This window comes from Arabidopsis lyrata (assembly GCF_000004255.2).
Source record: "Arabidopsis lyrata subsp. lyrata unplaced genomic scaffold ARALYscaffold_6, whole genome shotgun sequence".
Taxonomy (NCBI): domain Eukaryota; kingdom Viridiplantae; phylum Streptophyta; class Magnoliopsida; order Brassicales; family Brassicaceae; genus Arabidopsis; species Arabidopsis lyrata.
In genome coordinates, this window is record NW_003302550.1 from 4,954,147 (window position 1) to 4,965,760 (window position 11,614).

General features: G+C 36.4%; 4 protein-coding genes across 6 annotated transcripts; 3 read left to right on the forward strand and 1 right to left on the reverse strand.

Annotated features, from left to right (window-relative positions):
- The first annotated feature begins 37 nt into the window (after positions 1–37).
- On the forward strand, positions 38–2,920 carry LOC9309624 (geranylgeranyl transferase type-2 subunit beta 1). Of its 2 annotated transcripts, none has more exons than XM_021022683.1 (10): positions 38–170; positions 502–555; positions 672–822; positions 1,083–1,199; positions 1,363–1,429; positions 1,523–1,671; positions 1,936–2,069; positions 2,155–2,253; positions 2,353–2,428; positions 2,510–2,920. In XM_021022683.1, exons 1-10 carry the CDS (start codon positions 147–149, stop codon positions 2,602–2,604), a joined length of 966 nt encoding a protein of 321 aa, XP_020878342.1. In that variant the 5' UTR covers positions 38–146; the 3' UTR covers positions 2,605–2,920. The 2 variants fall into 2 exon arrangements, with proteins under 2 accessions (XP_020878342.1, XP_020878343.1); XM_021022684.1 differs by having other exon boundaries at positions 48–170; positions 675–822; positions 2,510–2,900.
- A 195-nt stretch (positions 2,921–3,115) lies between these two features.
- LOC9307589 lies at positions 3,116–6,286 on the forward strand. Its single transcript, XM_021022680.1, has 8 exons — positions 3,116–3,398; positions 3,579–3,670; positions 3,767–3,841; positions 3,928–4,034; positions 4,128–4,183; positions 4,425–4,599; positions 4,882–5,166; positions 5,272–6,286. The coding sequence occupies exons 1-8, from the start codon at positions 3,219–3,221 to the stop codon at positions 6,135–6,137; spliced, it is 1,836 nt and encodes a 611-aa protein (XP_020878339.1). The 5' UTR covers positions 3,116–3,218; the 3' UTR covers positions 6,138–6,286.
- On the reverse strand, positions 6,275–9,331 carry LOC9307590 (mediator of RNA polymerase II transcription subunit 19a). Of its 2 annotated transcripts, XR_002331345.1 has the most exons (7): positions 9,116–9,331; positions 8,425–8,502; positions 8,016–8,305; positions 7,526–7,762; positions 7,295–7,354; positions 6,989–7,136; positions 6,275–6,499 (listed from the first exon to the last, which is right to left on the reverse strand). XR_002331345.1 is itself a non-coding variant. In XM_021022685.1 (6 exons), exons 2-6 carry the CDS (start codon positions 8,450–8,452, stop codon positions 7,086–7,088), a joined length of 666 nt encoding a protein of 221 aa, XP_020878344.1. In that variant the 5' UTR covers positions 8,453–8,502; positions 9,116–9,331; the 3' UTR covers positions 6,748–7,085. The 2 variants fall into 2 exon arrangements, 1 of the variants encoding a protein (XP_020878344.1); XM_021022685.1 differs by lacking the exon at positions 6,275–6,499 and having other exon boundaries at positions 6,748–7,136.
- A 1,156-nt stretch (positions 9,332–10,487) lies between these two features.
- On the forward strand, positions 10,488–11,253 carry LOC9309625 (CLAVATA3/ESR (CLE)-related protein 22). The gene has a single exon (XM_002871474.2). It carries the CDS (start codon positions 10,737–10,739, stop codon positions 11,046–11,048), a length of 312 nt encoding a protein of 103 aa, XP_002871520.1. The 5' UTR covers positions 10,488–10,736; the 3' UTR covers positions 11,049–11,253.
- Positions 11,254–11,614: the final 361 nt, after the last annotated feature.

Sequence of the window (11,614 nt, forward strand, 5' to 3'; positions counted from 1 at the left end):
CAGCAGAGCTGGCCGGTTCGCGGTTTCAATAGAACCCTTTATCTAAGGAAGAAGAAGGTTTTGATGTTTTAGTGAAAGGTTAGATTTTTTTTTCCCGATCTTCTTCAGGCTCCTCGTATCGTAATCTCTCTTCTGGATCCAAGGTGATGAGCTCTACGTCTTCCTCCCAGGTCATCAGTCTTCTCTTTATATGATTGTGATCTTTTTCTCGATGGTTTTGATCGATTTCTAGTTCAGTTTTTTTTTTTTTTTTAAAGGATTTAATTGTAGTGTAGGTTGGTCTTTGCTTGGTCTCGTTTTTGTTATTTGAATGCAGCATTTGGTATTGATTTTGAAAAGGTTCCTTTTTGATTAATCTCATACTAAAGATGTGGGTCGATCAAGTGTTACTGATATGCCATTGAAGTGAACTAAGCTTGAAATGAGCCAAGTTAAGTCTTTTATGGTGATTCTTCCTTTTGTACGAAAGTTACTGAATCTACTGTGAATATTTTATGGCAGATGGGTCAGCTTGTAGCTGACAAGCATGTACGTTACATTCTGATGGCAGAAAAGGTATCTAGAAACTATATCGAGAATTATATGCTTCATTTTCTCTGTTTAAGTCACTATTGATTATATAACTTATCTTCTTCTTTTCAATTGCTTTTGAATTTTATTTAATTTGCTAGAAGAAAGAGAGTTTTGAGTCTGTGGTGATGGATCATCTAAGAATGAATGGTGCTTACTGGGGACTCACCACTCTCGACTTACTCGACAAGCTGGGCTGTGTTTCTGAAGATGAAGTCGTTTCATGGCTCATGACTTGCCAGCATGAATCTGGTGAGTACTAGAGAGTGTCAGATCAGCTCTTTTTTACTTACTGATAGAATGATGAAAATAATGGGATACATGGGCTAGGCTGTGAAAGCAGGTGTCTTTGACAATTATGAGAAAATAATCATTGGCTGTAATTGCTAAGTAAGGACTAGCAAGAAGATCTATGGGAACCTTTGAATTGCTGTGGAGTTTCACATTTTGGTCCTTAATCATAAGATGTCGCTACAGTCTAAGTTGAAAACAAGTTGTTCTTCTCTGAGCAGGTGGCTTTGCCGGTAATACTGGACACGATCCACATATTCTATATACACTCAGTGCCGTACAAATCTTGGCCCTCTTTGACAAAATTAACATTCTTGACATTGGGAAAGTATCAAGTTGTATCCTTTGGCACTTAGTTTCTTGTCGTGTCACTAACTCGTCCTTCTTCACCAACAGTCATGGTGGAACTTTCATATTGTTAAATAATCAATGATGTTAAACAAGAAGGAATAACCCTGCCTTATAGTAGATATTATTATGTTTTCCTATAAACAAACTTAGATGTTGCTAAGTTGCAGAACGAAGATGGATCCTTCTCAGGAGATATGTGGGGAGAAATAGATACGAGGTGATTTTCCTTGCCATGTATTACTAAGACATTTATATATTTCCTGTTGGTGATTTCACTATGTTGAAACTTAACAGCAAGCTGTTTATGCAGGTTTTCGTACATAGCTATTTGCTGTCTCTCAATATTGAAATGTCTTGACAAAATCAATGTGGAGAAGGCAGTTGAGTACATTGTGAGCTGCAAAAACCTGGATGGTGGTTTTGGGTGCACACCTGGAGCAGAGTCCCATGCAGGACAGAGTATGTTATGCTATTTGAGTATTTTTCTCTGTCATCTTCCCAATTGTTACTTGCAATTAGTGTTATAGATGTCTTTACAGAATTAACAAGGCCAACCGCATCACTGCCATTTAACTAATCCAATGACTGGATACTCAGATGTTTATAGTTTCTGTAGTTGACGTGCTACTGATACACCCTTGTGTAAATAGTATAGGACAGTTTCATGGTAGGGTCATTTGGTATAAGACGGTTATTCTTTATTTGTTTGTTCTGTTATTGCAGTTTTCTGCTGTGTGGGTGCTCTTGCTATCACTGGGAGTCTCCATCATGTTGATAAGGACTTACTTGGTTGGTGGTTATGTGAAAGACAATTAAAGGGTGGGGGCTTAAATGGACGACCTGAGAAACTCGCTGATGTAGGCGTTAAACTCCTATCCAATGAGAGAGACCTTTGTATACTTTCTCTGGTTCTTACACATTTTTTATTGTTCTTATTACCAGGTTTGCTATTCTTGGTGGGTCCTATCGAGCCTAATCATGATAGATAGAGTTCACTGGATCGACAAAGCAAAGCTTGTCAAGTTCATTTTGGACTGTCAGGTTCGTCTCCAACAAGTCAAGAAAATTCATATCGTTGCTAATAAGCTAATTTGGATTGAAAGCTCTCATCTCATCTATCCTAATTTTGAATTTGAATAGGATTTGGAAAACGGAGGCATCTCAGACCGACCCGACGATGCTGTTGATATCTTCCACACCTACTTTGGAGTTGCTGGTAACTTTCATTTGTCTCTCTTTTAGCTCCTCTCTTGATGTGTTATAGCCAAAGTGGTCTTATTTCATCAAATTGGTGCAGGGCTTTCCCTCCTTGAGTATCCTGGAGTCAAAGTAATTGATCCAGCCTATGCTTTGCCTGTTGATGTCGTCAACCGTATTATATTCACCAAATGATTGCAAAGGGTGTGATCTTAATGGTCAAAATAGTATGGCACTAAGGCTCTATATGCTTTGTTCATTGAACAGTTTACCTAGGCGGTTTTAGAAGTTTTGTATGCTCAAGGAGGAGACATTATAAGAACCAAGTGGATTGGAATCAGTGATTACTGTTGATGATAAAGTTAGATATTGTTGGTTTATTCCTTGAGCACTTTGCAAAACTCAACAGTCTCGCAATGTTGTATTACTTTGCTACATTATTGAGGTTTCTGATGTAATGGAAATGAAGTTGTGTTGCTACACTATATAAATCACAGTGTGACATAAAGCACATTCACTTCTTGAAAAAGTGGACTAATGTGCGTTTAGGAGTGTTCCATACTTTATAAACCGAACCAATTTTATTAAGAAATCGAACAATTTAGAGAAATTGCATAGATTAGTTCATACATCATGATTAATAAATAAATTTATTTCCTTTTCAGTTTTTACTTAAGGTTATATAAAAAAAAAAAAAAAAAAACAGGATGTCTAAAGTCTAAACCCTAGTACGCCATTAGAGAGGGTTCAGTTCAAGTGTTCTGTTTCGTTTGTTTGGTAAAAACCCTAAAAGCTTACGAGACTCATCAATGGAGGCGCTATCGGGAATAGAAGCAGACATCGAATCGTATTTCGGAGAGCAGGATCAACAGAAATCGTCACCAGACGGCTGCAAACAGGTCCCGTGGCTGAGCTGGGAAGAGTGGGACTCAGTGAGAGAGTCTCTTTTCTCTTCATCTCTTGATAGAATCGCTTCTGCATTGGAAAGGGTAATGCTTTTCTTCACGTGTTTTCTATTTGCTAGGGAAATTGAATCAAGCTTACTGCTTTATAGACCAGAGAGCTTAGAATACTAGTTGAATCAAGTTTGCTGCTTCAGACCAGAGAGCTTAATTGTTATTACTTAATATGTGTAAAGTACGGATTTTTAATCTCGTTTGCGGATTCAGGTTGCAACATGGAGAAGTAGAGGATCTCTTCCAGCGCCTGTGGATGTTACTTGTTCCCTCATTGAAATTCAACTCAAAGATGGCTTTATTCCGTTAGTCTCTCTCTCTATTCTCTAAAACGTTCCCATCATATTTTTGGGTGTTTATCGTTTCCTCATCTTCATTTCTTGTTTTTGTGATTCGAAAAGGAGAGAGGAACAATCAGCAGATGCATTATATTCAGAGCATTTACTGCAGATGCTTTATTGCATGGGTATACTCAGGTGACTATGAGTTTGCTTCCCACTTCTTTATATGTTTTTGTTTGGTTGGTCCCTGCAATTTTTGACTCATATTTTTATGTATGTAGGCTTGTGAACTGTGTCATAGAAAAGACAAGGAGGAGAGAAGATGTTTCAATTGCGGATGCAGCTAGAGCAATCGGTATCCCACGTAAATTAATCGATCTTCGTCATGGTAAGAATCTTTCGGGTGCTTTCCTTGGTTGTGTACAATGACTTTTCAATTCCTGCATGATGCTTATGACTGATATGATTGTTCTTATTGTAGAGGGTTCTCACCGTGAGCTCCCTGCACTCTCGGTGCTTCGGGATGCTGCAGATGAGGTACAATGTTTTCCTTCTTAATTCTGTTTGGCATTCTAGATTTTCTTTATTTCAAGTATCATAGTACATGAAGGTCTGCTTTCCTGTTATTCAAAATGTTTGCTCTTAACATCTGTTTTGAGGAATTTGAAGAATCCAAAGAATCTTTTTATTGTCTTTTTAGAAGGTGTTTTGTGTAGTGTAGTTCTTGGACGAGACAGAAGATTTTAACTTGTTTGCATAAATTTGTTGGTCGTTGTAGGCACTTGAATGGTTGAAATCTTATTATTGGGAGCCACAGAAGTATCAAATTCCCTTTAAGAGAGATGGAACGGCTAGCATCAGAAGAGAAGTCAAATCCAAACTCAGGAAACTTGCTTTCTCCTTGCAGCTTAAGCATAATCCTCAATTTGACTCCCCTTTGGTCAAAGAAAAATGTAAGACAATTTACCTTATGTATTTTGGATCTTGTGCTGGGGAAGGGCTAGTAAGTAGTAACACCAAGCAAAAAAGCAGAATGATCCCTTCTGTGTCTCGCTTCTTTACCTTGATGAAGTTTACAGAATAATGACATAGCTTAAATGATACTTTGGTTTTGGCTGCGCTAGATTATGTTTCCAGCTTTAGAGATAGAGATAATTTTGGGTTGTATCCTCGTGTTTAACTTCGCTTTTCTGTAAATTTGTATGGTCATATAAGGTTATTTTTGTGATTTTCAGGTTCTAATAAAAGGATAAGGAAGATTGTAAGCAGCCTTGTTGAGTTATACCCTTCTTTCTCCGCAGAAATTTCATCTGTGCTCCTTGAATTCTTACTCAAGGCCTTGGATTCTTCAAAGTCGACAGATCTTCAGAATAAGCCTGGGAAAGATTTCAGAGGCTTCCTAGAAGAATGGGAACCTGTAATCATGGAGCTCTCAAATAGAGAACCCGAGTTGCTTTTGACTCTACTCAAGGAAGTCCTTGATATGATCCAAAATAATGAACGGAGAAGATATGAAACTGGTAATTATTGGTTTATCCTAAATACCTTTACTCCAAGGATCCTCAATTGTTTATCCTAAATGCTTGTATGAACTGTTTGTTTGTATCTAAATGTGTATCTTACAGAAAGGCCAGCGGAAGAGGTTTCTCAAGTTGAGCAGGTCCCTCTCTTGTTTGCATGGCTTGTGAGTCTTCTCAATGGGTCAAAGCATTTTCAGAGAAACAGTTCTGTAGAAGTGAAACCTCCAAGCATTTTCCTTATGGAACTTATACGTAGATGTCTTCTCTTGGGAGCCTTAGGATACGAGCTGGTTCTGAAATCAGCATTCCGACTCGCAGAGATTGTGGGAGGCCGTGTTTTAAAGGAGAAGCTCACAAAACTCCCTCTCATGCATAAAGGTTCTACAATTGTTCCATTGGAACAGAGTTCTACTCTTGTAACAGCTCCTACAACGCTCCTTGAACAAGAGAAGGATCTTGGTAATGCAGGCAAGAGACTTGAGTTCGTCAAACTTCAACTCTCAAAGAAAAAAGGTATTGAAACAGACAAAACCGGTAACAGATGGAGAAAGGCAAAAACATGGAGCCCTTGCCCAATTGGCATGTTGCCTCGGATCATTGGATCTTCTGGACGTTTACCTCTTCTTGACTATCACAATGCTCAGAGCATCTCAAAACAAGCACAAGGTAACAACAATGCCAAGAGAGGAACTGAGTGTAATAGAAAGCAATTGGAGAAATCACCATGCAAGCGAGCAAGGAAGAGTGCAGAAGATTCTGACACAAATGATGTGACATTGGAAGCATACGAGGAAGAAGCTGAGATGGAAATAGAACATGCATATGAGGAAACTGAAGCTGTAGCAGAAGAGAATCTGATGTGGAATGATAAAGAGGAAAGCAGAAGCTGTCTTATGATAGATGGTGAATGGAAAAGAGTCAATGAAGGAGAACTATCGGGGATGGCTTCGAAAATTACAATTTGTGTTTGAGATTTCTGCAGATGTAACCATATAAATCCGTCCTTTTTTGGAGAAAATATTTGATCAACTTTTACCAGTTAAAACATATAGGTAAAGATAAGATATTGTGACACTTACGTAAAAGTAATAATTGGATTGACAGTTCCTTTTTCAACAAACATCAATTGGAAGAATAAATTATTATACATGAACAGTAACATTGTGAGTAGTATTGATTTTATAGACAGAGAAGAGATGGAAGAAAACACCCCAAGCCCAAAATGTTACAAATCTGACACCAAATCAATTATGATACTAATTCTTCTTCTTCCATTCTCACAAATTTCCCCTTTCTTCTTCAAGGAATGAATTCACCATTTTGGGCTTTTAACCTACAAAGCCAACCCCAGAAAGAAGCAAATCCTTTTGTTCAACACAACTTGAAAAATAAGAAAGTAACAAATATGTAAGCAATCCTGATTTGTGTGTTGGCCGACACTGTTCTATAATCTATCTCATTAGAAACATATCCTATCTTATATGTTCTTTCGACAGGTTACCCGATTTCCATAAGATATATGTATCACCGTAACTTTCTTAAGAACAAAAGAAGAATCCAATACCAATACAGAAACACATATTTCCCTTGCAAATGTTGCGTTATTTGGATTTCAGTAACTTAAAGAACACAACACGAAACTCAGTTATCTGACAAAATTTGTAATGACAAACCATTTCCCTAAAAAAGGATTATGGGTTCAACTGCCCTAAAGTATAGTATCTGGACTATAACAGATGTATATGTTCTATGAAGGATCCCGGAATACCAAGAACACCGAGTAAATTGTACAAAAGAGACAGGACAGTACACAGATGCTTACCTAATAAGCTGTCTACAGTGAGTTGAAAAGTGCTTCTAAACCTCTCCATGACACCTACTCGAGTGCAGAATACAAAATTGGAATGTCTACAACTTTTTTAGCCAGCAACCCTTATTGCACCCATCTCATCAAGCTTTGAGCTTTTATGCTGCAACAAGTTATATCAAGAGCCGAATCAATACAATTTATCAAAGACATGTTACTAGTTCTCTAACACCTTTCCGCAAAAAACATTATGGTGGAAATTTCAAGTTGAGTATCAATGAAGAACGAAGAAAAATTGAGGCTCCACTTCATTACCATTACCTTGTTTTTTTTGTGCCTCTGAACGTCATTAAGATCTTCATCTCCATCGTGTTTCCTTTTCTGAAATATTAGTGAAAAGGCTCCATTTGATTTCCATAGAATGAAAAACTCAATCAAATGTTATAGTAAAACTGTTATAGAGCAGTCTCTAGATCTGCTAATACAAAACTTAACTCCACAGCAACAAATACAAAACAGACAGACACCTTCAACAAACAGACATGTTCTTACCTTATCATGATGTTTCTTAGAATGATCACCCGAATCATGATGGCCATTTTTGTCCTTCTTTCTGTCTCGGTCCTTGTCTTTATCTTTATCTTTGCTTCTATCTTTATGCTTGTGTTTATGCTTCTTATGCTCTCTATCTTTGTCCTTATCCCTGTCCCTGTGTTTCTTATGCTTCCTGTCCTTATCTTTCGACTCACTTTTTGACTTAGACGGAATTGTAGGAGCTCCCTTCTCTGCCTGAAAGAAGAAACAGGTGGGTTCATGTTCTAGTACCAAGGTCAATCATCTCTATAGGACACCCAGATGTAATTCACCTTACTGGGGAATGATTCTCAGTTAACCAAATAACTTGATGTTACAGGAAATAGGACATTCATTACTAAGCCCAATTTTCAGGTTCAATGTCAAATATTGATAATTGTATGAAAAAAGGTTAATCATAAAGTTAAAACTCAAAACACCAAGAGAGAGAGAGAGAGCAGATTCTTACTGGAGGTAGTTCAACAGGAGTCATATCATTTAGTTGGAAAGATTCCTTAAGCTCATCTATATCAAAAGGTTGGATGCGAACATTAGTCTCCCGGCTCTGTGATATGCTCTGAATAAGCTGATCTAATTGCATTCCTTCTCCTTTTCTGATCTCTGTGTCCCCAACCACATTATGAAGATAATGGGAATCTGATAGAGAGACGGGAAGGGATTTCTTGCAAAAGAATTCATGGTGTTGCACTAGTTTGAACTGAGATATAAGATCCGCAGCACCACACAACTCTTTTGGCCCTGCACTTGAAACAAGCAAAACATTGACCTCAAGGTGAGCCAAAAGGGAAAACAAAGGACAACGAGCTACACAAAACACTTCAGGAACTGAAGAAGCTCCAAATTCGAAACCAATGTACCTCCAAATTTTAAACGTTCAGGTTCCATCTTCTCTATTGCACTCTGAATATTCTTTGCATGATCACTGCATATGTATCCTACACAAGGAAAAGAATCACAGAAGCATTGAGTGATAAGAAAATAATACTACAACACAAAGCAAATTCAGCTTCAACACTGCCTAAACTAACAATTTGGTAGCACAAAAAATACAAATAACTATAACTAATCGCCAGCTCATATTGCATAGTGACCAAAACTAATGAAGTCTAAGCAAAACTAAGAACTAAAACTATGTAATTTAGCATTATATGCTATCAATTCTCAACTTTTCTGCTACATATACATGCTCCAAGCTCAAAGTAATGAAACTAGCATCAGAAACAAAACCCTAGAAATGAATGACTTGAGTATTGTCGACAGTTTGTATAGTAAAAATCAGATACCAAGTCTACACATTTTGGATCTAGTCAACAAGATAGTTTCATCCAATTGTTCAATTGAGGAATAACTAACAAAAAACAATGATCAGAAAAGCAAAGTAATCACTAAAAAAAAGATTAGACTCGATTAAAAAAGCTTCCAGCAGAAGAGATATTCGAAATTGGGGAGGGAATTGGAATTCGAAAACAAAACAAGACAAAGCCCAAAAACAAAACCAAAATCTGAGATTCAAATTGGTGAGAGAAAGAATCAAAACAACCAACATACACGTTTCTTCGAGAAGCCAGATCTCGTTAGCTACGAAACGTGAGGGGAAGTGGTTGGGTCTTGGGTATCGGATTTCCCGCCCAAATTTTTGATTTTGCAAGTGATCAAGAAAGGACAGAGATCGAGGAAGGTTCGAGAGAGAGAGAGAGAGAGAGAGAGAGAGCGAAAAAGCGACTAGTTAGGGTTTGAGAGTCTTTTTTGTTTCTGATGTTTTATGACCAATGAGGGCAAAAATTCTCTGTTTTCTTCCGTTGGCTTCTCAAATAAATCAACAGCTTTTTTTTCGTGGGCTTCACGCGCTCCCTAAACACGGCCCAGTCTTCTTAATTCAATAACCTAAACCGTATTCGAACCGAGTAATGAATCTCTCTTTAACCGACGGTACTCAAAAAAGTTTTATTACATTAAAAAAAACAAATACAAAAAAGTCTTTAAAATACAGTAAATTACATTATGCTTGTCAAAACAAGAATTTTTATTCTAAGAAAACATTACATTTAATTTGTAAGACCGAAATTATCATAAAATGTAATCCGATTGAGACATGCCTAATCTTTCACAATTTAGTTGAAGATGAAACATACGATGATGATGCGTGTGTATATTAGAGAAACAGTGTTTGACGAGAAGAAAATGGAATAATAGTATTTTGGGGATTTGAGTTTGTAGACCTGCTCTTCTACAATGTAAATGATGATTTTGTCTCATGTATATATTCACAAATTTGAGAAATAAAAAACGTGATATATGAGGATAGATTGAGATAAATATGGTGTTTAATTCCTGACAAATATTGAAGGTAGATGATGCATATTGGACCATATATGTGATTTAGTTCTTGTGATATTGTTTTTTCTTGCTCTGTTGATTCATAATATATCAGCCGATGGTGATGAACCCAAATCCATCATTATGCGCAGTGTTGATTCATAATAAAACAACAACAAAATTGTATTTTAGAAAGACTTAAAATGGAGAGGAGGAACATTCAAGTGGGAAGTGGATTTTTTCATGTGTGTGAGTGTAAATGTGGGTGAGGAATAACACAAAGAAAAAGGGAGTGAAGACAACATCATTTTACCCAAAGAAAGCTAAGTCTTAGAATCATCACTCCAATTCCCTTTTTGGCCCCTTCTTCTCTCTTTTCTATTTCTTTCTACTTTTGACCCTTCACATAATTACCATCCTCTCTATATGCTTTATTATCACACCCTCATTACTCTCTAAACTAACCACTATAATTAGTAAAATATTAACCACACTAATTACTACAACTTGACCAATTAATCCCAGCTAACACCTTTGGACATGATTCAACACAAAAAAAAAAAATAAAAATAACTTAGTTAAAAATAATGATTTATACAAACCTCTAATTTCTTTTCTTTATTTGTAGAAAGTGATGGAGAATAAGAAAAAGAGAGCAACAAACTTTTAGAGGAAGTCATAGGTTAAAAGCCCCATAGCTTTTTCTTCCATCACTTTCATTCTTCTCTTCTCATTCTTACAAACTTTGAGAGAGAATTTAAGAGATCTTGATCAGATCTTTTCTACTTGTGAAAATCGATTCTAAATCTATATCATATAGAGAAACTCTATATATCTTGAAGATTCAGAAGAGATGGGAAATTACTACTCTAGAAGAAATTCTAGGAAACACATCACTACTGTTGCCTTGATCATCCTTCTTCTTCTTTTGTTTTTGTTTCTTTACGCTAAAGCTTCATCATCCTCTTCTCATAATATACATCATCACTCAACTCATGGAAGCTTGAAGAAACCTGGAATTTTCGATCCAAAGCTTCATGATCTTGACTCCAATGCTGCGTCAAGAGGATCAAAATATACTAATTATGAAGGTGGTGGTGAAGATGTTTTTGAAGATGGCAAGAGAAGGGTTTTCACAGGTCCTAATCCTTTGCACAATAGATAAACTTTTGCTTTTACAAGTTTCTGTGAATTTTTGTCTGAATAAAACACATTTGTGCAAACACAAACCATATTTATTTACTTTTTTTCTTACACTGATATACACTATATTGTACGTTATCTGCCGTGATTGTAACTTATGTGTTCTAGGAGATCGAAGAGTGTTGAACAACGAGTCTCTGAAAATAGTAAATACTGCTTCTTGGTTTACTTGATTTAGTGTATTGATTACACGCATAATTATCTTTTCGACCCCTTGGTTTGAATATGAAGCTGGTGGAATTTCGTGTGGTGTGAATATTTTGATTATAATGATAAATGAACATCATTATAATGATAAATGAACATCATTGTTAATGCCAAATGAAAGAAAAGAAAAAAAAAAGAATGAACATCATTGTTGAATTGAAAGTATGATAAAGCTAATCGATTACAGAGTTGGATGTGAAAGATGTAAGATTATTACAGGCTATTTCATGCTTACAATATTGAATAAAATTGGTTGAATAGCATATCATTATTCTAAAGCTGTAAAAAGAGAATCTCATTGAGATGAGAAAAATCTATTTG